At 42.6% G+C, this 26,644-nt stretch overlaps 1 protein-coding gene across 24 annotated transcripts in view; it reads right to left on the bottom strand.

Annotated features, from left to right (window-relative positions):
* The window catches only part of by (focal adhesion protein tensin), a 1,595,780-nt gene that overhangs the window by 435,664 nt on the left and 1,133,472 nt on the right, over window positions 1–26,644 (bottom strand). For all 24 annotated transcript variants that reach the window (XM_071662733.1, XM_071662731.1, XM_071662715.1 and 21 more), the window contains one exon: window positions 23,992–24,216. In XM_071662733.1, coding sequence (XP_071518834.1) covers window positions 23,992–24,216 — 225 coding nt within the window. The remainder of the gene's footprint in view (window positions 1–23,991; window positions 24,217–26,644) is intronic.

Genomic DNA, 26,644 nt, shown 5'->3' on the forward strand with positions numbered 1-26,644 from the left:
CACTCCAGGGTCGTCAACCAGGAAGAAACACACCAGCGTCGTCAACCAGGAAGAAACACACCAGCTCCGTCAACCAGGAAGAAACGCCCCAGCTCCGTCAACCAAGAAGAAACACCCCAGCATCGTCAACCAGGAAGAAACGCCCCAGCTCCGTCAACCAGGAAGAAACACACCAGCGTCGTCAACCAGGAAGAAACACCCCAGCTCCGTCAACCAGGAAGAAATACACCAGCGTCGTCAACCAGGAAGAAACATCCCAGCGTCATCAACCAGGAAGAAACACACCAGCGTCGTCAACCAGGAAGAAACATCCCAGCGTCATCAACCAGGAAGAAACACACCAGCATCGTCAACCAGGAAGATACACACCAGCATCGTCAACCAGGAAGATACACACCAGCATCGTCAACCAGGAAGAAACACCCCAGCATCGTCAACCAGGAAGAAACACCCCAGAATCGTCAACCAGGAAGAAACACCCCAGAGTCGTCAACCAGGAGGAAACACCCCAGCATCGTCAACCAGGAAGAAACACCCCAGCGTCATCAACGAGGAAGAAACACCCCAGAGTCGTCAACGAGGAAGAAACACCCCAGCGTCATCAACGAGGAAGAAACACCCCAGCGTCATCAACGAGGAAGAAACACCCCAGCGTCATCAACGAGGAAGAAACACCCCAGAGTCGTCAACGAGGAAGAAACACCCCAGCGTCGTCAACCACAAACTTACTTCCCAGCGTGGTAAAGTCTGGGGCCATACCGTCGTGCTCAAGGGTTGCACCGTAACAATCAAGGGCTGGGCCATCAGGGTAAATGAATTAACGCCACGAGCCACCCAACCCCCTGACCACATAATGACCTTCAACGCCCTCTGGGTAAACCTAATCATTCACAATTAACTACCGTAAATGATCGAGTAAGTGTGATGGTGTGCATCTGGTATCAGTAACGGCAGGTTTTCAGAAGACACCTCCTGCATACAATATATATATATATATATATATATATATATATATATATATATATATATATATATATATATATATATACACGTATACTATATTAAACTAACACCTGGTTTAAGAGCAACAGTCACCCCCCCCCCTCCCCCTTGCCGGGCCACTCCCTTTCAAATACGATTTAAATTTGAAATAAAAGTAATGGGCTGAAATGTAAGCAATTTTCCCAGAGCCTAATATTAGTCTAGTATATACCTGCCACCTACGAACATTATAACCACCCCACTCGGTGAGCGCGGCCGAACGACGACCCTTGGGCACGGTGGTACGACCCATGAGGACGAAGATACGACCACTGAGCACTGTGGTGCGACCCATGGGGACGAGGATACGACCCTTGAGCAAGGTGGTACGACCCATGAGGACGAGGATACGACCCTTAGGACGAGAATACGACACTTGAACAAGGTGGTACGAATCTTGAGCTGGGTGGGCCAACATCTGGGGCAGAGTAGATACGACCCTTGAGCACGCTGGGACAACCCATGAGCACGAGAATACGACGCTGGAGCTGGGAACAACTACTCGTTACGATAGCGTGATAGGTCAAAGGTCAAGCCATCAAACCTAAGGGTTGCATCGGCGTGCTCAAGGGTTATAATGTTTAAGGGTCGTTCCGTTGCGTTTAACAGGGTCGTGGCGCCAGTCGTTCAAACCTGCCCTTAAGCATTGTTAAGGAGGAAAATGACCAAAGCCTACATTTTACCTCTTGCTGGTAGGGATAGTGTTGTGGGCATGAAATTAAAGGTTGTAGTGTTGCATGTGATACGGGCCCGTGTCTGTGTGTTATGGGCCCGTGTCTGTGTGTTCCGGTTCCGTGTTTGTGTGTTCCGGGTCCGTGTTTGTGTGCTCCGGGTCCGTGTTTGTGAGTTGTTGGCCCGTGTTTGTGTGTTCCGGTCCCGTGTTTGTGTGTTCGGGTCCCGTGTTTGTGTGTTCCGGTCCCGTGTTTGTGTGTTCCGGGTTCGTGTCTACTTTATGGCCTCATACCGTGGCCGGCTGTCTCCTTACTGGCTGGTCCCCGGCACCATAACTGTGACCAGGCCCCCTATGCCCAACGGCGCCCCCACCAGTAGTCTTAATTCCCGTCACAACCCGTGACGTAACGACCACAACACACCTTCACACCTCTCTCCCCGCGACTCTAATTGTTACACCTACAGTGTCGGTTACAACATCCATGTGTCAGTCACGCAGTCAAATACACACAGGCGCTTGTAACAACAGAAGTAATATAACAGTAAGCTTGACTGTTAAGTCGGATCCGGAGCTAAAATCGCTACAACCCACAACCCAAGCTCTACCGTCGTTCATGAGGGCTGTACAACCCTTACTAAAGCCAGTGACACACAACAGGGGTTGTATACACAAACAATTCCTGCCGTAACTAATACAACCAAGTTTCATGTTGTAGCCTCGTAACACAAGCTGTAGCGACGAAACCCTGTGTTGTAACACAACCAAAGTTATGCTATAACAATAAGTGTATATATACGTACACGGTGTTTGAAAAGTCCGGGCTCTCGTACAGAATTTATAATTTTCCTTTTGTTCAGCAAATGTTCAAACTCCATCATATGAACTTACACACACACACACACACACACACCACTGAGTCCGCTATTGTTTCTCGGTCTACGATGCTGAGAGCCGTGGATCACTTCAGCGTTACAACAGAGTTTGCGATACTGTGCCCCGGATTGAAGTTGCAGAATCAGATCTGCCAGGAGTGAACTGGAGCGATGTGGTATACAGGGGGAGACGTACTGTAAGTGGTATGAACCAGGACACGTGAAGCAAGACGAGAGAACCATGGAAAGGTCTGAGGGGCCTGGCTGTAGGTAGAGGTCTAATTGAGAGCACGTCGACCCCTGTATACCACATCGTTCCAGTTCACTCCTAGCAGCTCTGATATTCCAACTTCAATCTGGGGCACAGTATCGCATACTCTGATCGATCGCTGAAATAACCCCGTGCACGTGTCACACCCTCCTGCACGTTCAGGCACCGAACACTCAAAACATCTGCTCACGCCAACCTTTCATCTCACCGCTCTTCTTATTACCACATCTCTCTCATCTTTTTATTCCTTACTCGATCAGACCACCTCACACCACGTATTGTCCTCAAACATTTCATTTCTAACACCTTCACACATCCTTATATGGATGCATCGATCACATCCATATATATTCGTTGGGGCTACTATACCTTCAAACACCTTTTTCACCCTTATATATATATATATATATATAGCGTTGGTCTGTCCCGGTCTCGGCTGGGGCTCTCGAAGGGTAAAAATCTAATTAAACAGGACGGCGGACGCGTTCCTCAACCTAGTGGCTTAAAGGGAATGAAGGTGTTGGAGGGTCTTGGAGTGGGGGTGGGGTGGGGGGATGGGGGGGTGTTGTTCTGGGGCTTGGGGGAGGGAAGCAAGGGGTGGGGTGTTCCTCCTACTTGAGAGAGAGACAGGTCTTGTTCATCCAGGTTAGGGAGGGCGTCCCTCCGCCTCCCTAACCTTAACATCACCCAGGAGGTATAGTGTATATGGGATGGCGTCCTTAACAGCCGTCCCTGTAGTCCCACCATCATCGAAAATGTTGAATGAATCTCCGTTTGCATCAGCGAAAATAACAAAGTCATCCCATTAACATTAACAAGAAGTATATTAGCCTCGCCTTTAATCTAAGATTAACATAAACACATTCCAATAACATTACTCAAAATGTTGACCAACCCGTATTGCAAACCACGACAGTAAAAAACGCTCGGTCAGTGTGTGAAGGTTTACAAGCTTCGGTCATTACTGTTTCGAACTACTTGAAGCGTTTTACTACACCAGCTGTAAAATTACACCACAGTTTGACCTACAGAGCCAGTGCCTGAACTATAGCGTCTATCTACCACAACATTCTGCTCGGATCTGAGTCATTACATCTGCGTTTAGACCACTCGAACCAATCTGCCTGTGTTTGAACCATTACAGCTGTGTTCGAACCATTACCTTTTAGTCGTTCACAGTCGAAGCAGCGTCTGAACCACTCTGTCATTGAGGAAGTCAGTGCGCCTGTGCTTACAACATCAAATACGTCTCTTAAAGTTTGTCTTAATACTTTTGTTTGTAAACTTTCTCACCACCAGAACTCAATGATTCAAACCCAGGTCTAACCTACCCAACCCGTTAAAGTTTGAACCATTAGCCAACAACTCAGCCGTTATCACCGCTCCTAAAACTATTCACAACCCGTTCCTAACTCTCGACATCAATGCCTAAAATTCATCAAAGGAATGAGCCAAAATTGCCCCTATAATTAACTCCAGGAGTCTGTGATGGCGTCTGTACCTGTCTTTTACACAATACAAAATCAGAGAGTAGAGTTAGGGTCAGAACATACCACTGAAACATAATTACGTGATATGTAGATGACAAGTCATTAATCAAATCGTATAAAACGTACGTGTCTTCTGGCCTATCACTGTTCCATGTACCCAAGAGGAATGCCAGGGTCTCGCGCATGTGATTCCAGCTTAGAATATCAGGAGAAAGTCTTCCTAAGTAGAATTAGTTATCATTAACATCTCTAGGTAATATTTATAAGACCTTTGCCTTCAATATTGTGGACCTAATCTTTCCTGTTACTTTTAGTCAAGTGGAAAATATCATCTAGTTGTATCTTAACGACCGATCATTATGTGTTCTGGTTAATGATCGACTGTAACTGTTCCATCCAGTAATAATCTCGTTGACTACTTTTCCCAAACAGTTATCATTTAACGATCCACAATCGTTCAGTCCAGTCACTACTTCACAATCACCTAATATCCCATCCAGTTATCAATCAATAATGTTATATTAACCCATCCAGTTATCAATCAATGATGTTATATCAACCCATCCAGTTATCAATCAATAATGTTATATTAACCCATCCAGTTATCAATCAATAATGTTATATTAACCCATCCAGTTATCAATCAATAATGTTATATTAACCCATCCAGTTATAAATCAATAATGTTATATTAACCCATCCAGTTATCAATCAATGATGTTATATTAACCCATCCAGTTATCAATCAATAATGTTATATTAACCCATCCAGTTATCAATCAATAATGTTATATTAACCCATCCAGTTATCAATCAATGATGTTATATTAACCCATCCAGTTATCAATCAATAATGTTATATTAACCCATCCAGTTATCAATCAATGATGTTATATTAACCCATCCAGTTATCAATCAATAATGTTATATTAACCCATCCAGTTATCAATCAATAATGTTATATTAACCCATCCAGTTATCAATCAATGATGTTATATTAACCCATCCAGTTATCAATCAATAATGTTATATTAACCCATCCAGTTATCAATCAATAATGTTATATTAACCCATCCAGTTATCAATCAATGATGTTATATTAACCCATCCAGTCACTACCGAGTAATGATGGAACTTAACACTTTCAGCTAAAGTGTTACTTCAAAGCCAAATAGTCAAATACCAGACTCATTATTAATCATGACCATTCACCCAGACCGGAGGCTATCTCTGCCAATTAAACATGACATTCATTATAAACCAAGAGTAAGGCTCACCCACAATATATATATATATATATATATATATATATATATATATATATATATATATATATATATATATATATATATGAAGGGTCTTGGACTATGCTGAATCGGTGTTTGTACAGGTGTGGTGATGGGTGGTATTTAAGGGCGTAAGCTGGAGAATGTGACTCGAGTTTGTCTGGGGAGTGTGGTTTCCAAAGAAAGGCAGATCCCATACCTGACAGAAGTCTTCGCTGCCACATACAAACTAACACATGTTATGTACATCTAAGTTCATAAAGCTTTACTTCAGCGAGTCAATGAAGAGGGAGAATCACACTGGCTGGATGCACATTAGAATGTATATCAAAAACGTCTGAGGTATTTTCTCGCATTCATATCTATCATCTTATTATCAGCTGCAACATCATCTGCAGTCGTGCCCACAGCATCTCACTATATTCCGTCGTTATACTCTCTCTCTCTCTCTCTCTCTCTCTCTCTCTCTCTCTATATATATATATATATATATATATATATATATATATATATTTTTTTTTTTTTTTTTGCTTTGTCGCTGTCTCCCGCGTTTGAGAGGTAGCGCAAGGAAACAGACGAAAGAAATGGCCCAACGCACCCCCATACACATGTACATACATACGTCCACACACGCAAATATACATACCTACACAGCTTTCCATGGTTTACCCCAGACGCTTCACATGCCCTGATTCAATCCACTGACAGCACGTCAACCCCGGTATACCACATCGATCCAATTCACTCTATTCCTTGCCCTCCTTTCACCCTCCTGCATGTTCAGGCCCCGATCACACAAAATCTTTTTCACTCCATCTTTCCACCTCCAATTTGGTCTCCCACTTCTCCTCGTTCCCTCCACCTCCGACACATATATCCTCTTGGTCAATCTTTCCTCACTCATTCTCTCCATGTGCCCAAGCCATTTCAAAACACCCTCTTCTGCTCTCTCAACCACGCTCTTTTTATTTCCACACATCTCTCTTACCCTTACGTTACTTACTCGATCAAACTACCTCACACCACACATTGTCCTCAAACATCTCATTTCCAGCACATCCATCCTCCTGCGCACAACTCTATCCATAGCCCACGCCTCGCAACCATACAACATTGTTGGGACCACTATTCCTTCAAACATACCCATTTTTGCTTTCCGAGATAATGTTCTCGACTTCCACACATTCTTCAAGGCTCCCAGGATTTTCGCCCCGTCCCCCACCCTATGATCTACTTCCGCTTCCATGGTTCCATCCGCTGCCAGATCCACTCCCAGATATCTAAAACACTTTACTTCCTCCAGTTTTGCTCCATCCATACTTGCCCCTCTTTCCAAAACTCTTGCATTCACCTCCCAAACAACCCCATCCATAAACAAATTAAACAACCATGGAGACATCACACACCCCTGCCGCAAACCTACATTCACTGAGAACCAATTACTTTCCTCTCTTCCTACACGTACACATGCCTTACATCCTCCATAAAAACTTTTCACTGCTTCTAACAACTTGCCTCCCACACCATATATTCTTAATACCTTCTACAGACATCTCTATCAACTCTATCATATGCCTTCTCCAGGTCCATAAATGCTACATACAAATCCATTTGCTTTTCTAAGTATTTCTCACATTCTTCAAAGCAAACACCTGATCCACACATCCTCTACCACTTCTGAAACCACACTGCTCTTCCCCAATCTGATGCTCTGTACATGCCTTCACCCTCTCAATCAATACCCTCCCATATAATTTACCAGGAATACTCAACAAACTTATACCTCTGTAATTTGAGCACTCACTATTATCCCCTTTGCCTTTGTACAATGGCACTATGCACGCATTCCGCAAATCCTCAGGCACCTCACCATGAGTCATACATACATTAAATAACCTTACCAACCAGTCAATAATACAGTCACCCCCTTTTTTGATAAATTCCACTGCAATACCATCCAAACCTGCTGCCTTGCCGGCTTTCATCTTCCGCAAAGCTTTCACTACCTCTTCTCTGTTTACCAAATCATTTTCCCTAACCCTCTCACTTTGCACACCACCTCGACCAAAACACCCTATATCTGCCACTCTATCATCAAACACATTCAACAAACCTTCAAAATACTCACTCCATCTCCTTCTCACATCACCACTACTTGTTATCACCTCCCCATTTGCGCCCTTCACTGAAGTTCCCATTTGCTCCCTTGTCTTACGCACTTTATTTACCTCCTTCCAGAACATCTTTTTATCCTCCCTAAAATTTAATGATACTCTCTCACCCCAACTCTCATTTGCCCTCTTTTTCACCTCTTGCACCTTTCTCTTGACCTCCTGTCTCTTTCTTTTATACATCTCCCACTCAATTGCATTTTTTCCCTGCAAAAATCGTCCAAATGCCTCTCTCTTCTCTTTCACTAATAATCTTACTTCTTCATCCCACCACTCACTACCCTTTCTAATCATCCCACCTCCCACTCTTCTCATGCCACAAGCAACTTTTGCGCAATCCATCACTGATTCCCTAAATACATCCCATTCCTCCCCCACTCCCCTTACTTCCATTGTTCTCACCTTTTTCCATTCTGTACTCAGTCTCTCCTGGTACTTCCTCACACAAGTCTCCTTCCCAAGCTCACTTACTCTCACCAACCTCTTCACCCCAACATTCACTCTTCTTTTCTGAAAACCCATACAAATCTTCACCTTAGCCTCCACAAGATAATGATCAGACATCCCTCCAGTTGCACTCTCAGCACATTAACATCCAAAAGTCTCTCTTTCGCGCGCCTGTCAATTAACACGTAATCCAATAACGCTCTCTGGCCATCTCTCCTACTTACATACGTATACTTATGTATATCTCGCTTTTTAAACCAGGTATTCCCAATCACCAGTCCTTTTTCAGCACATAAATCTACAAGCTCTTCACTATTTCCATTTACAACACTGAACACCCCATGTATACAAATTATTCCCTCAACTGCCACATTACTCACCTTTGCATTCAAATCACCCATCACTATAACCCGGTCTCGTGCATCAAAACCACTAACACACTCATTCAGCTGCTCCCAAAACACTTGCCTCTCATGATCGTTCTTTTCATGCCCAGGTGCATATGCACCAATAATCACCCACCTCTCTCCATCAACTTTCAGTTTTACCCATATTAATCGAGAACTTACTTTCTTACATTCTATCACATACTCCCACAACTCCTGTTTCAGGAGTACTGCTACTCCTTCCCTTGCTCTTGTCCTCTCACTAACCCCTGACTTTACTCCCAAGACATTCCCAAACCACTCTTCCCCTTTACCCTTGAGCTTCGTTTCACTCAGAGCCAAAACATCCAGGTTCCTTTCCTCAAACATACTACCTATCTCTCCTTTTTTCACCTCTTGGTTACATCCACACACATTTAGACACCCCAGTCTGAGCCTTCGAGGAGGATGAGCACTCCCCGCGTGACTCCTTCTGTTTCCCATTTTAGAAAGTTAAAAAATACAAGGAGGGGAGGATTTCTGGCCCCCCGCTCCCGTCCCCTCTAGTCGCCTTCTACGACACGCGAGGAATGCGTGGGAAGTATTCTTTCACCCCTATCCCCAGGGATGATATATATATATATATATATATATATATATATATATATATATATATATATATATATATATATATATATATTTTTTTTTTTTTCATACTATTCGCCATTTCCCGCGTTAGCGAGGTAGCGTTAAGAACAGAGGACTGGGCCTTTGAGGGAATAACCTCACCTGGCCCCCTTCTCTGTTCCTTCTTTTGGAAAATTAAAAAAAAAATGAGAGGGGAGGATTTCCAGCCCCCAGCTCCATATATATATATATATATATATATATATATATATATATATATATATATATATATATATATATATATATATATATACATACACATACACACGCACATATACACACACACACACTCATATACATATATATACATATGAAAAAGTAAGAAATAATTCAGAAAACTGAAACTTCTAGCTTGAAATGAAATGAGAAAATGAATGTCACATAATGGTTCAACCTCTGGCTATGGAAAAGGGAAATGTATAATTTATTGACACAAACGTCAATAGTAGTTCTCATCAATTTAACCACTGTATCAATAAGCTTCAATGTCTAAGCTACATTTTTTTTCCAATTTCACTATTTTCTTGTCAAAACACCATGTATGGAAACTATCACTCCAGTAACACAACTATAAACATTTACTTCCCCTTTAAAAAAGTTCTGGGGAAGTCTGTCTCGATACACTCTCTCGATATATATATATATATATATATATATATATATATATATATATATATATATATATATATAAACGCCCATACACGCACATATAAATATCAACACACACATACACAGACACACATATATACATATACATGTACATATTCATACTTGCTTGCCTTCATCAATTCCTGTCGCTACCCCACCCCACATGAAGCAGCATGGTTACCCCTTGCTTCAGCGAGGTAGCGCCAGGAAAACACATATAAAAGGCCACATTCGATCACACTCAGTCTCTAGCTATCATGTGTAATGCACCGAAACCACAGCTCCCTATGGAAAGGTCCAGGCCCCACAGACCTTTCCATGGTTTTCCCAGACGCTTCACATGCCCTGGTTCAGTCCAATGAAAGCACATCGACCCCGGTACCACATCATTTCCATTCACTCTTTTCCTTGCATGCCTTTCACCCTCCTGTAAGCTCAGGCCCCGAACGCTCACAATCTTTTTCACTTCATCCTTCCACCTCCAATTTGGTCTCCCAATTCTCCTTCTTCCCTCCACCTCTGACACATATATCCTCTTTGTCAATATTTCCTCACTCATTCTCTCCATATGTCCAAACCATTTCAGCACAGTCTCTTCTGCTCTCTCAACCACACTCTTCTTATTACAACACATCTCTCTTACCCTTTCATTACTTACTCTATCAAACCATCTCGCACCATATATTGTTCTCAAACATTTCATTTTCAACACATCCACCCTCCTCCTATCTATAGCCCATGCCTTGCATATATATATATATATATATATATATATATATATATATATATATATATATATATATATATATATATATATAATGCGGGAAATGGCGAATAGTAAAAAAATATATATATATATATATATATATATATATATATATATATATATATATATATATATATATATATATATATATATATATATATTACACCCTAACGTTTAAATTTCATATCTATATAATGAACATCAGCGAAGCCCTTATTTCAAATATGATCCAGTAAGCACGAAAATAATACTGGAATCCTTCCGAGAACTTAGAAATACCTTTTAACGTATAAACCTTCAGAGAAGCATGTTAACGTGCAATATATGGCTTGCCCCGGGTGGACTACAGTAATGGCTCTCAGGGGGGAGGAGAGAGGACTGGTCGGGAGTACCTACAGTAGTTGCCTCGCTGAAATTTCCTGAAAAATGATAGCCAGCTTAGTTAGCGTGCCGGCTGGGGGCTCCCATCAGTATACATGTCACAATTTTGACAGTATTTACAGTGTTTTTGATGAAGTGACGCCGCGCGAACACATTTACAATTTGTTCAGAGGAACCAAACAACACATTTTGGATATACACACACGCCATGAATATAACCCGGAATATCGTACGTTAGTTATTTTTCTCTCTCTTTCATTAGAGCTACGATATTCACCGAAGAAAATAAGATTAGACTAAGAGACAGTAAGCCGAGCAGGCAGTTTGTTACATATATATATATATATATATATATATATATATATATATATATATATATAGACTCTCATGCATGTAGAAAATGTCATACCGGATAACAGGTTTACCGAATAAAAATGTTAACCTGGTATTTTAAACGAAATATAGAGAGCATTGGTCTAGCCATAGAACACCGTCCTTACTTTCACAGTGAAATCTGAAGGAAAATGAAACCCACGCTGTGGTCACCTCACCATATAATAAACAGACAACAAGGCAGTTAGAACTAACGAGGCAGTTCCAACTGGTGTTGTGTAGCAAGCTGCATGAACAGATGGCTGACCATGAAGCATGTGGTACTCTGTATCTCCAGTATACAGCCGTGTGACCATCATATTGTACATAACGAAAATAATTGTTCCTTCCCATGACGCATCCATGGGCCGCCCAGGGTCGAGCCCACATAGGTTCGAATTCAGGTCGCGGCAATTGGTCCGCAGTCAACCCTATCTCTTCCTCCTCACTGGGTCTGGTCGATAAACTGCCTACTTGGCAAAGGGTATATGTATATATATATATATATATATATATATATATATATATATATATATATATATATATATATATATATGAGCCGGACTGATGGTGGGTACAATCCAGTCACTCATTATCTTCACAATTACTGTACTAATGAGATACGCCAGACCGGAATAGATTACACGAACAAAGGTAAAAATTCTTTGTTAACTTACGAACACCAGACAAACGACCAAATCAGTGAAGTGCTGATTACTAAGGTATCAATCGTAGCCAAATACATCTACATAACAGCGAATCACATTTTCTTTGGTAAAAACACATAATAACGCAATATATCTTCCCCAGGTAAGAAGAAAAGATGGAGTCGAGGGTAAAAGCGAGGAGGTAGAGGGTTTCAGGACGACGAGAGCCTCTCCTCCCCTGCACATCCCACGGGCCTCTCTCCTCCCCTGCACGCCCCAGGGGTGCCACAAATTGGGGTCAGTGTGGACAGCCCTGCTAACGCTGCCAGCTGGATGGCCAGACACGCCCCAGTCTGGCCTTAACTCATTATGTGGTAGGGACTAACACACTCACCCACCACATGAATGTATCATCTGTATCATTACCCACGGTGTTCAGCAGAGCAGCTGAATCCACTGGAATCTGACAATAACAACAATTCGATCGAGGTGAATAACGTTCTCTTTAAGGAACAGGTTTAGAGGTGTTTAACCACTACGGTCACTGGGAGACACCACACTCCAGCGTCTAGTCTATACAGCAAATGGGAAGTTCATTCACTGAGGAGGTTTGTCTATAAGTAAGTTTATACACACATGTAGGCGGCCCGTGTCCACCGTTGGCACAGACACACACACACACACACACACCCGTCCATACAACTCCACCAGACATCAGAATCCAAATTCGGACCCTCGCCGCTAGGGGATCGCCGCCGCAGAGTTCGGCAACCCTTTAAATTGCCATAAAAAACGACTGGCCATTCCCGCGATGACACAAGTCACTGTTCCCGACAGTCATAAAGGGTAAAGCCATTTTCTAAGACGATTACGAGGCTCGCCCCTTTTTCTATTTTCTTCAGCGAAACGACTTAGATAGAAATCGGTTTGTACTCCCTTCCACATAAAACGGCTCCGCCTTTAATGCTAATTTTCCACACATTGCCCGATCACTGCGTCCTTCAATGAAGCAGGTACGTATCAGAGATAACTGACTTCCACATCCCCAGCAGGCCAGCCGCTGAGTCCTAAATGACTGCAGCAACGCACGCCGAATACTGTGTGACGCTGCAGGGGGAACCCTGAAAATGAGCGAGTGGTCCCCCGCTCTAACTCCATTATTACACCTTCAAACACTGACGCACTGCTCACAGACAAGTGCACACAGATACATACACACGCGCATACCTAGGTCTACACACACACACACACACACACACACACACACAACGGTTAAACTAATGCACACACAACTGAACACAAACTATTCGAAATAACTATGGTCGAGACAGAACATTTCTTTCATCTCCGTAATTCAAACATTCATCAAAATCATAAATATCGGGGTCGGCCACCTGAACCAGGAGAGCCGCGACATGTTACTGGGAGAGACCACGGACGACCACAGTCCAAACCAGCACAACAACGCTCACGTCCTATGGTGTGACTGTATACGTTACTGCAACCGTTACTGTATACATTACTACGACCGTTACTGCATACATTACTACAACCGTTACTGTATACATTGCTACAACCGTTTTTGTATATATTACTACAACAGTTACTGTATCTGCTAATACAACCGTTACTGTATACATTACTACAACCGTTACTGTATACATTGCTACAACCGTTTCTGTATATAATACTACAACAGTTACTGTATATGCTACTACAACCGTTACTGCATACATTACTACGACCGTGACTATATAAGTTACTACAACCGTTACTGTATAAGTTCCTACAACCGTTACTGTATAAGTTACTATAACCATTACTGTATACAATACTACAACCGTTACTGTACATATCACTACAACCAGACTGTTGTGCACTGTAGTGTATCTATATAAATTCTCGACTACCTTCCATCTCCGAGGAAAAAAATGAAACGTATAAGTGCAAATGCGTTTAAAATATAGGTTTCAGTCAAATCGCTTTGTATACCATGATCGTTTAATATCATCTTTCTGTGTGTGTGTGTGTGTGTGTATATATATATATATATATATATATATATATATATATATATATATATATATATATATATATATATATAGATATATATATATATATACACACGAGATTGTTATGTAGGAAGGCTTTGTCTACCAACGTCCTTCCTGCTGCATGGGGCAGGTTTTGCTGTGGTGGTCTAACATGCAGACATACATCCAGCAAACTGTGTATGGTGATGTATAACGATACAACCATAAACTTGAACTATAAGCTCATCTCATACTAAGACAAAAAAAAAAAAAAAATTACGGAGATTGAGAGGACGAAGGTTATAGCTAATTATCGTACCAACTGTCAACATTTTATTTTTCTCGTAAACAACCCATGTTCCATTTTCCTCTTATAGCTCACCTGACCGAAGGTCATTTGAACTTTTGCCAACAAGTGACGTCCGTCCGTTAACTTTTCATACTTCAATCATCTCTGAAACGACAGAGCCAATTGGAACCAGAGTGGGCGGAGATGGTGCTTTTCAAAAGTGTGTCTGTTGGCCTGGATCACAATCCAAGATGGCCGCGGGTACCTCAGATTTAAAGCCTGGTTGAGCAGTAGGGACTCGTGTGAGCCTCTAAGTTACCCACACGCCCTTCCTCTAAGACGAGCTCACACAATGTAGCTGACAGTTTCTCCCCAGAGTTTATAACCGCAGTGTTACTTCCAATACTAACCTGCGATAAAATATGTCTTCAGTATATCTTAAAAGTTTTATGGCAGTATTTTGGCTGAACTTACGTCCCGCCTACATCAACCTGGTACGTGTCTCTCCGGTCCTCGTTACACCACTACTGGCTACCAAAATATTTTTTTCCCCTTCTCTGCTGTTCTATACCGACTTCACTTAACTTTATTTCAATATATATATATATATATATATATATATATATATATATATATATATATATATATATATATATATATATACATCATTTTTTTCTGCTCATATCAAATCACTTCTAAGATGATTATGTTAAATAAGTACATAAACCTATCAAACATACACTTTACGTAATGTCTATTTAATCATAAGTATGATTACCAGCAATTTGTACAGTAGATAAAATCCCGTGTGATTACTTCAAGCCGTTAGCTACTTTCCTGGTTACCAGGCATACAAGGTAACGCGCAGGTACGACAGCTGAAGAGGACTAGGACTCCAAGATCACTCTTGTTCTCACACTGCTAGAAGAAGCCCTCCAGACAAGGGGTATAAGAATCTATTCTTACCTTCAGAGACCATAACGTTACAGGCAAACATTAAAAGAAAAAAAAAATTCCGTTCTCTGATCCAGTTGTTAGTGTGGCCCAGGTCACCGAGTCTAGACCAGTGTAGGTAGGTGCCTTTATCATACCAATCCTCGCCCTAATGGTACAGCATCAGTAAATACCATGATTATGAGCAGACCTTTCCATTCATAAGGGGGTAACAAGAGTGGCCAGCCGCTCCTTCACACCGTGTTCAACACTATCCGTTGTTTTCCGTTCGTTAGCCGACCTCTCTGACTCCGTCTTACGTTATCTGCATTCATGCCATGCGATCTGACACCGCTTACTGATCCTTCATGTCGGACCATATTAAAGGTCTTTTGTCGAGTCCATTCATATGACATGTGATGCAAACGTAGCGACCCGCCAGCCATTCAGGAACACTGTCATTCAAGTTTAGAAAGCAGGATCTATTTCTGTGGGAACCACGTGGACCTTTTTAATGTCTGTCTCATTCATCTGAGCAGGTTAAATCCATCAACTAATTTTTTTTCCTAGTGGGGGGTGATGTAAGCTGAATGACTGGTAACTCTGAGTATATTTCCGTTCACTGTTTCACTTCTTTTAATACTAGTATGGAGGTGTCTGGACTTCAGTCGTGTGGTACGACACGGTCACTGAGCGACGGAGTGAATGGTCTCAACACAGACAGTGTCATCTCGTGGCTGCACTTTTCCCCCATACGATATAGACTGAAACAGGTCGTCTGGACCTGCTAACTTAAACAAAGCTAGCAGAATATATATATATATATATATATATATATATATATATATATATATATATATATATATATATATATTTACCAAATTACATGTTTACCAAATGGCGTCCTAGCTTCGTCTCTTCGATGTATATCAACTGACTGTTATATTTCTCTCTTGTGTCTCCCCTGATGATGTGATTATTACACGAAAGTGCACTTGGGAACTTTCGTGTTTCATTTTCCCCGTGGACTCCTAGGAATATCTTAATCACGCGCAAAATTGTGATCCTTTCCAACATATATATATATATATATATATATATATATATATATATATATATATATATATATATATATATATATATATATATCATTGCTCATCTTAAGATGGTAGTTTTCACGACGTGAGAAGATTTATAATATCTTTTACGTCGAATGGGATATCAAAATCGTCTTCAATATGGCACACATCTCGGTATCGCTGTACCCGATATCCTTTTCATCAGTCCAGACCACAACAGTAACTTTCAGATCTCATTCTTATTTTTGTGTTTATTCATAACGTCCTTTGAAATACGTTATATTTCTATTACCATTTCCCCTCTCACGATGGAGTCAGGTAATTCGAGTCTTTCCTGCATTCTCTTTGCTCTTCTTCAAAGGACTGGTTATGTTCTGTTTGAACCTTTGAAATCTTTATTAACGTTTCCGTTTGTGGCTGATTAGCTCTTTTAATAGACTATTCATCCTGTTAAATTGATGTCTTGTCTTCTGCTTCATTACTATATTACCATATATATATATATATATATATATATATATATATATATATATATATATATATATATATATAGACAAACGAACATGTTGGAATGATTGCACACTTTCATGGAACATATTACGGCCTCTAACAGCAAGAATTCGAGCCCTTTACCAATATCTTGAGAGCAGGGTACGCTACCCACTAGGGCAGCATAGCCTAGTCTTGCGTGCCAGCTCCAAGCAAATGTTGGGGGGGCGGGGGGGTTCGACTCTGCTCCAGGAGGGCATATGTCTGACATACATCGTGTTCGTTTGGGCTACAACCAACAGTCTTAATCAATTTATTTTCTCGGATTATTTGAATGTCTTTTCACAATTTTCTTTTTTGTAGTTTGAAATACTTTCATCCTGTTTCTAATACCGTCATTGATTGAAATTATTTTTTTTTTCCGTCAGTCCGAACGAACTAAGATGATGGACAAACATTCTCTAACATGCAAACTGAAAAGGGAAAAAGAAAGAAAAACAAAAAAAAAGTCTTTTGAGTTTCTGTAGAGATGGTTAAGCTTGCAAATGAAAAATAAGATGAGAGAGAGAGAGAGAGAGGAGAGAGAGAGAGAGAGAGAGAGAGAGAGAGAGAGAGAGAGAGAGAGAGAGAGAGAGAGAGAGAGGAGGAGGAGGAGGAGGAGAGAGAGAGAGGAGACCGGTGGAATTTCTGGGACACATGAGAATATACAGAAGTTCAGTGGGGTAGGGAGAGCAACGAAGATCACAGCAGTCGCACTTTCGTCCTATTATAAATGAATTCATGATCTGTTTGTAGCGTAGTCACAAGATGCTCCCCTGTGTTGGCTACTAAACACAGTAATCTGAAGATTCACACCCCCCCCCCAACTTCTTTGTTAAGCTAGGTTAGGTATAGAGATTTATAATTTTTGAACCCTACCCTCACCAAACATAGGCTAGCCCAGGAAGACTGGTGGAGGTGAATGAGGTCGAACCTTCTGGTTGACCATATGGTGCAAGGCACATCTCTCACTTAAATTGATAGGTATGTCTGTCTCCCTTGTGACGGCCACTGGTGTCTTATCTACTGCTCGCATTTTATACAGATTTTCTACGACCAGATTATCAACCCCTCGCATCCTTTATCCTCTGACTTCCATCTGCTATATCTAAGAACAAAATGCCAAGGTCTTCTCCAGTGTTTAAGCTCTCTATAAGCTCCATCAAAGTGGTCTCTCTCTCTTCTTCTTTGATCCCTAGTGTACGTACGTCAGAAGACTTAAGTTTCATTTCTTGTATCCGACGTTCAATGTATTAGTTGTTTCCCTTTTCGAACGGTATAGATATACCTGCCTCCCTGGTTGGGTGATTATGAGAAAGTGACCGTGTCGTCACAACCTCTGCCACAACAGTTTCTCCCGTTATCTCTGCAAGGGCAAACATGTTTTGGTTCTGTACACCAACCACCACACGGTACAAATTTTCTCGTTCTCTCGTATTCGTATAAAATCTCTCCTGAATATTGAGTACGTTTATATGACGTCATATCAATATACGACAGTCAAACAAGTTCATGGCAGATGAGATTTGTCTTTCGGGGAACAAATATGTCAGTTCCTGGCTGGCTTACAGCCAACGAGGCTAAAGTGTTCACTATAACAGTTGTGGAATACTACAACAACCAGAAGATTCCTGGTTGGGATCTCTTGGAGACGAGACGTTAAGTGATCTTTCCTTGACATACAAGGACAGTATGTGTCCATCTGGCATAGTACGTACACTGCTGTAAGCAGACTTTACGAGGTTTGTACGAGGAGGAAAATGCCTGACGCGGCGGTAAAATCATAAGAGATGTGTATGGTCCGCTGGGAGAATATCTCCGAAATTCTATCAGCAACAACAGGCAGATGTAACCACGAGAGCGAGCGCGCCTCTCCGCCGGGAATTATTGGAGTCTGTGTTTTCTGTGGTACCGTCAAGCTGCCTGGAAACTATCTGTTGTATGTTCAGTGTGCCCGTCTTGCGGAAATCCTCAATGGCTTGTATATCTAGTGCGTCCCTCTTGCGGGGAAACTCGATCTGTTATTATTTTTCTTTTTAAACTGGGTGGTTAGGAGGGGGAAAGATGTTGGACAGGGAGGGCAAAGTGGAGGAACAGAAGATAGTGTTGGTGTTAAGTTATACAGCCCAAGTTAAATGAGTGTGGGAGCGACAGGTTTACTTAATGTGAATATTTTATGCCTTATTTACTTACCCCCGGCACACCAGGTGTGTGTGTGTGTGTGTGTGTGTGTGTGTGTGTGTGTGTGTGTGTGTGTGTGTGTGTGTGTGTGATGACGTCACGCGGTGGTTGAGAGATATATCTTGTATGTCACGTGCTGTTCACTGTGTGTATATCGATGCATGACAAGCTTCCCTCTCAGCTATGAGGAACCATGAGATCCCCATGTGTTCCCTGCATGTGCTACTACCAGGATTATGTCAGTGGTCTGATTCTGCGAAACATGTAATCAATCGGTTTTATATCCGGCCATTAATTTTGGTCTTCTTTACACCCGACACCAGGGTATGTTGCCTTATTGACGAATAAGCACTCACTTCCTTCGTCTGAACCTTCCGTTGTATCAGCATCAGTGATTTGGAGAAGAGGTGGGAGGGATTATGGCAGTAGTGTAATATGGAGGAAATCATGTCCTCAGCAGCATGTAGTCTTTACTTCTCCGGGAGGTGACACAATCTGTACCATCACCTTAGGGCTGATTTATCCATAGCAATCCTCTTGTCGATGGTGTTTGCTGTTCCATTTCGTTGTGGTGTTAGTGCGTGTGGCCTAGTATTTTCCGTCTCCTCTCTTGCTGTATCTGAATTCCTTCAATCATCGTCCCCAGTGCCACAGCTGTGTCAACTGTTGATATTTTTTTTACCCCGTTCCCTTTCACAGCGGTAAAGCCTGGGCGCCTCCACTGTCAAAAGTGGGACATTCAAGGAGAATAACTATTGAATACTACTACTTGTGCGGCGCCCGTTTGTATAACAGACATCCATGCTTGTGTTCCCTGCTCAAGGAAAGATATCTTCTGCGGAGGTTATAAACAACGCTGGTGACAAGGGCGCTTCTCCATGCGACCCCGCTTAATAATAGGAGTTCTGGTGACGTGACTGCCTTTATGGTGAGTGTGGCGGTTCGCTGGGGAAGGAAAGTTGGACACTAATACCTCGGTGACTTCTGGCATGCCACGCTGGAACAACTTACGCTTGTAGATCGCTCGTCCACACTTCGTCCAAGCTTTTGCTTTTCCGTCATTTTGCATAAGTGAAGCTCAATCTTAGACTTGTAGTCATTATTTTCCCTCTTTTTCGTCAGCGACATCTGTGAGATGGTGGGAGCTCTACCCTGTCCAATGCCATCTTCACTGCGGGATCACATAATGCCTTCTGAGTGCCATCTCATCTTGATTATACTCTTTCTTAAGAGAATCATGACATTTCTAAGACGGGAACTGGCGTTCCTGGGTTTGATGTCACCGTTATTCTGGCTTCTTCGAATCTCTGAGTAAAAGTTATCTTGTGTTGATCATGACGGTGTAAATATCAGGGCAGGTAGTAAAGGTCTTGTTTCAGGTTGATTATTATCATTTTTTCTTTTCTAATTACCTCTTCCCCGGGGCTATGGAATATTTATCATATCCATCCTGAGGGAATCCTTACTGGCTTAACTAAACGTCCAAGTTGTTGCAACCCTCCTCGGTTTTTACTTCCCTCATGACCATGACATCATCCGTACACATCCTTCCAGTAAGTCATTCACACACATGAAGAGCAACGACCCCAAAGCAGTACCCTGCAGCACGCCACTGGTGACCTTAGCCACTTCGAGAAGACTCCTCTATAACATCTGTTCCTTTCCACTATGATAATCTTCTGTCCATCACAGATGTCTTCCTCTCATTCCTGCCTGATGATCCAGCTTCTCACCAACCTTCTACATGATACAAAGTCAAATATATTCTGTGCAGCCCAGATACAGACACTGCATCCTGCTTTCCCTCGTCTAAGAGGGCGCTCATCCTCTCAAAATTCAGAGGATCGTTACACATGACCTAAAAATCGTGTTGTTTCTGACTCTTGTTAGAACCTCCTCCGCAAGGAGGAGGTTCTAACAAGGTTCTAACATCAATCCACTTGCTTTCTGATTACCTTTGCTAGTGCTCTGCCAACCATGCTCGTCTGGACGAGCAGTCTGTGACTCGGCGCATCTTCCCGGTGTTATTTCTTGAAGACATGCGTGATATTTTCCCCTCCTCCACATCCCTGACACTTTAACGTTCTCTAGTGATATCTTCGACAACATCTCAAGTGATATTTCAGGTGTATCGACACACATATTCAGCACATATGAAGAAATTTCATAAGGTCCATATTCCTTATATGGACGAAGACACGTAAGCATTCTCTGTATGTCTTTTTTAGAAGTCGAGAACATTAACTCGGAAAGCAAAAATGGGTATGTTTGAAGGAATAGTGGTTCCAACAATGTTGTATGGTTGCGAGGCGTGGGCTATGGATAGAGTTGTGCGCAGGAGGATGGATGTGCTGGAAATGAGATGTTTGAGGACAATGTGTGGTGTGAGGTGGTTTGATCGAGTGAGTAACGTAAGGGTAAGAGAGATGTGTGGAAATAAAAAGAGCGTGGTTGAGAGAGCAGAAGAGGGTGTTTTGAAGTGGTTTGGGCACATGGAGAGGATGAGTGAGGAAAGATTGACCAAGAGGATATATGTGTCGGAGGTGGAGGGAGCAAGGAGAAGAGGGAGACCAAATTGGAGGTGGAAAGATGGAGTGAAAAAGATTTTGTGTGATCGGGGCCTGAACATGCAGGAGGGTGAAAGGAGGGCAAGGAATAGAGTGAATTGGAGCGATGTGGTATACCGGGGTTGACGTGCTGTCAGTGGATTGAATCAAGGCATGTGAAGCGTCTGGGGTAAACCATGGAAAGCTGTGTAGGTATGTATATTTGCGTGTGTGGACGTATGTTTATACATGTGTATGGGGGGGGGGTTGGGCCATTTCTTTCGTCTGTTTCCTTGCGCTACCTCGCAAACGCGGGAGACAGCGACAAAGTATAAAAAAAAAAAAAAAAAAAAAATCGCTTTCCAAGACCTTATCCCCGTTCTGTCCCACTGAAGTTGGGGCTACGGTGTCTTCCACTATGAAAACACTTTTGAACCTGATATTCATTTTCTCCCACATCATCATCCTGTACAACACTTCCCTCTTAATCCCTTCGTCTGATAAACTGCTCTTTAAGTGATAATTCAATCTGATGAGTGTTGAAAAGTTTTGGATTTTCTCCTGCCTTGTCCACAATATTCTGTATACAGTTTCTCAAATTTCTTATCCTGCTCTACTCGTTTGCTGCTCTCTGATAACTTACAAATGCCGGCTGGCTGAGATGCTAACAGTACCAGCGTCACAGCAAATAGCTAAGCTCCTTCGATTTTTGACAGTGTATATCTGGCCACAACTCCCTTGATTTCCACCATCCCTCTACATTTAATGCTACAGGTACCCACGACCCTACTCCTTCACTGTAATTTTCACAGAAGCATCAACCACAAAGCCCTGGTTCCTGGATGCTGAACCCCGTTCCATATTCAGATACTGCTGAGTTCTGTGTAGTTTCCACAATCATATTTCCTCTCTGAATCTGGTGTCATCTCTGCTCCTTGTTCGTCCTCAGTCATCACAAACTCCAGCATTACATGATCACTTTTTCCAGTTTGTGTATCATGCCTGACATTCTCAAATGTCACATTGCAATAATGAAGACATCTCGTAATGATAACGCACCAGTTCCCTTGATCCTTTAATTCAGGTGTTCACTGACGTGCTGATGAAGGAACTTGTGTTTCCGTCACTCTCTGTCTCCATGAGAGTCTTAATGCCTCCAGTCTGTCTATACCTGAACTCCTCCATTATCAATGCTATACTATCTCTGATTTTTGATAACCTGCCACATCCGTGATGAGCCCAATCCATCATGTGGATACAGGGCAACAAGTGTCACATGACGATGATCTGTCATGTGGGTGACGAACAACACTTGTCATGTGGATGAGAAACTGCACTTGGTCACGTACATGAGGGACGGTACCTTCCATTTGGATAAGGGGTAGTACCTCTTACTGGAGTAAGAAACACACCCTATCATGTGGATAACGGGGCAATACCTGTCATGTGGATAATGTGCTTGTTATATGGGTGAGGGACAGCCCCTGTCATATGGATGAAGAAAAGAACCAATCAGGTGCATGAGAAACAGAACCCCGTCATGCGAATGACGAAGACCATCTTTCAACAGACAACACCCATCTTGTGGATAACGGAGATGAGTTCTTTATATAGCGACCCTCACTCATCTTGTAGATAAAGGGTTATATCACCCATGTGGTCACAAAGTGCAGCTGTTATGTGGATGAGAGAAAACGCTTGCATACAAATGTTGACCAGCAGCCACAGCTGTGGGTGACATGCAGCGTCCTTCATGCAGCGCAGGACAGGCAACGCCTCTACTGTGGCGGGTTGGCAGAGCCTGTCACGCACATGTTATTCTTCAGCTTCACCTGTCAAGATATTTTTGAGCTGCAACTGTCGTGTCATCCTCCCATTAGTAGACAACGAAAGGGAAGACAGACTTGTGCCTGACTATAAACTTAAAACTCCATGACACACACAAAAAAATATATAAACAATCTAATACTTCACCTGAGAATCATCATACACATTCCCCAGCTGTGGTATGAATGCCTTCCATTCCATGACCTGCTCCCCACATGGAACAAAAGTGCATCCCACGTGCATGACACCATGAATATACTACCCCCAGTCTGGCCGGCCAGCCTCGTCCCCTGCAGCCCAGGAGGGAAGTAACCCCCCCCCCCCCCCCCCGGGACGACGATGCGTCCACGACACGACGTACACAGGACGACAGATCCAACGTTACCCCAGGCACACAATCACTGGGACCTACTGACCAACCAGTGACCATCAGTAACACTCAGGACGGCGCGACTCACCTTGAAGTTGTCGCCGTGCTTCGAGGAGAGCATGTGAGCCACCTCCCGCAGGTGAAGGGTGTAGGTGGCGTCGTCCAGCGCGGCGGGGAAGGCCAGGGAAATGATGCGCTCCGTCACGTACACCACGTCCATCTTGGAGCCCCCGCCGCCGCCACCAGCCCCGGCCTGCGCCCCGTCGCCTCCTGGACCGGCCATCACACGGGTCAGCCGAGCCGCCGACTGAGTCTGGAATGAGAAAAAGAAAAGCGTTACTTTCCGCCATAATGGGATACGAGGGCAGCCAACGACGCCATCGCTGGCCTCCACGACCGCAGAAATATTACTCTGCCACCTCAGACTACCACATACTAGAACTACATTGTTCGGGAACCACAGGACACCACATAGTCTGACTACATCATTATGGCACCACAGGAGACCACATACTCTGGCTACATCATTCTGGCAACACAGGAGACCACATACTCTGGCTACATCATTCTGGTAACACAGGAGACCACATACTTTGGCTACATCATTCTGGCACCACAGAATACCACATACTCTGGCTACGTCATTCTGGCACCACAGGAGACTACATAGTCTGGCTACATCATTGTGGCACCACAGGAGACCACATAGTCTGACTACGTCATTCTGGCACCACAGGAGACCACATACTCTGGCTACATCATTGTGGCACCACAGGAGACCACATAGTCTGGCTACATCATTGTGGCACCACAGGAGACCACATAGTCTGACTACATCATTCTGGCACCACAGGAGACCACATAGTCTGGCTACATCATTGTGGCACCACAGGAGACCACATAGTCTGACTACATCATTCTGGCACCACAGGAGACCACATAGTCTGGCTACGTCATTCTGGCAACACAGGAGACCACACAGTCTGACTACATCATTCTGGCAACACAGGAGACCACATAGTCTGACTACATCATTCTGGCAACACAGGAGACCACATACTCTGGCTACATCATTCTGGCACCACAGAATACCACATACTCAGACTACATCATTCTGGCACCACATAACACATTCTCTGACTACATTATTCAAGCACCACATAACACCTTTATCAAGTGTAATAACGGAACATTGTATAATGATGTAAATCTACTGATGTTTACACAAATCATTACGATCTACAGGACGCCACACACTCTGACTACAAGGACAGAACTAGTCCAGGCTTGGGGATGACGCCCTGCCCTACAGACGAGGCTGGGGGGAAACATAACTCCCCAGGGGAGAAGAAAACAACTCCCCGGGGGAGAAGGAAAGCTCCTTATTAAGCTCTGGGAAGAAAGGTGAAAAATAACAATGTGTCAGGAATGAGGAACATAAATAATTCTAATAACTTAATTATTCAAATACTTAAAATTCATTAATTTCATGGACCTCCGTGGCGTAGCGGTTATCGTTGCTGACCATGAAGCATTCAGGGGCCGCTCGGGGTCGAGCCAGCAATGGTTCGAATCCCAGTCGCGAAAGTCGGTCTGTGTATATATATATATATATATATATATATATATATATATATATATATATATATATACATATATATATATATATATATATATATATATATATATATATATATATATATATATATATCATTTATTGATATGTATTTTATACTTTGTCGCTGTCTCTCGTGTTAGCGAGGTAGCGCAAGGAAACAGACGAAAGAATGGCCCAACCCACCTACATACACATGTATATACATAAACGCCCACACACGCACATATACATACCACTAAATTTCAATGTATACATAAAAACATACACAGACATATGCATATATACACATGTACATATCCATACTTGCTGCCTTCATCCATTCCCGTCGCCAACCCGCATTACACATGACAGCTAGAGACTAGGTGTGAACGACTGTGGCCTTTATTTGTCTGCTTCTCGCTGAAGCAGGGGGTAGCCATGCTGTTTTCTGTGGGGCGGGATAGAGCTAGGAATGTATGAAGGCAAGCAAGTATGTACATGAGTATATATGTCTGTGCATGTGTATGTATATTTGTATATGAGTGGATGGCCTATTATTCGTCTGTTTCCAAGCGTTACCTCGCTGACGGGGAAACGGCGATCAAGTATAATAAAATAAATAAATAAGTGAATACATAAGTAACATATATATATATATATATATATATATATATATATATATATATATATATACAGTGTATATGAGTGGCCTTGATTAAGGTACACAGTTGCCCGTGCCGTCTCAGCTACCATTAAAACATTACTCATTCTTAAGTTCATGATGGAGGAAGGCGGGAAGTTGTGGTATGGGCTGAGCGAGCGAGCCAGGGACTACATGCCGGCACTGCTGGAATCACAGCGAAAATATTGAGCTGGGAATGTGGCAGCGAATATATTCTGGTCAGGGTTGAGGGGGAGAATAAATTTTCCGAGTGTGGATAAACCCTGTAGTCTGGGATGTGGCGACAAAATAAATCCCACAGTCTGGGATAAGAGAGAGGGGGATAAAAAAAAGGAAATTCCTGAGGTTTGGGATGTGGCGACAAAATAAATCCTAGAGTTTGTGATGAGGGATAAAAGTAAGTAACCTGAATCTGGGATGTGGGACAAAATATATCTTAAGAGTCTGAAAAATATAAGTCCA

The sequence above is a fragment of the Panulirus ornatus genome, chromosome 6 (assembly GCF_036320965.1).
Source record: "Panulirus ornatus isolate Po-2019 chromosome 6, ASM3632096v1, whole genome shotgun sequence".
NCBI lineage: Eukaryota > Metazoa > Arthropoda > Malacostraca > Decapoda > Palinuridae > Panulirus > Panulirus ornatus.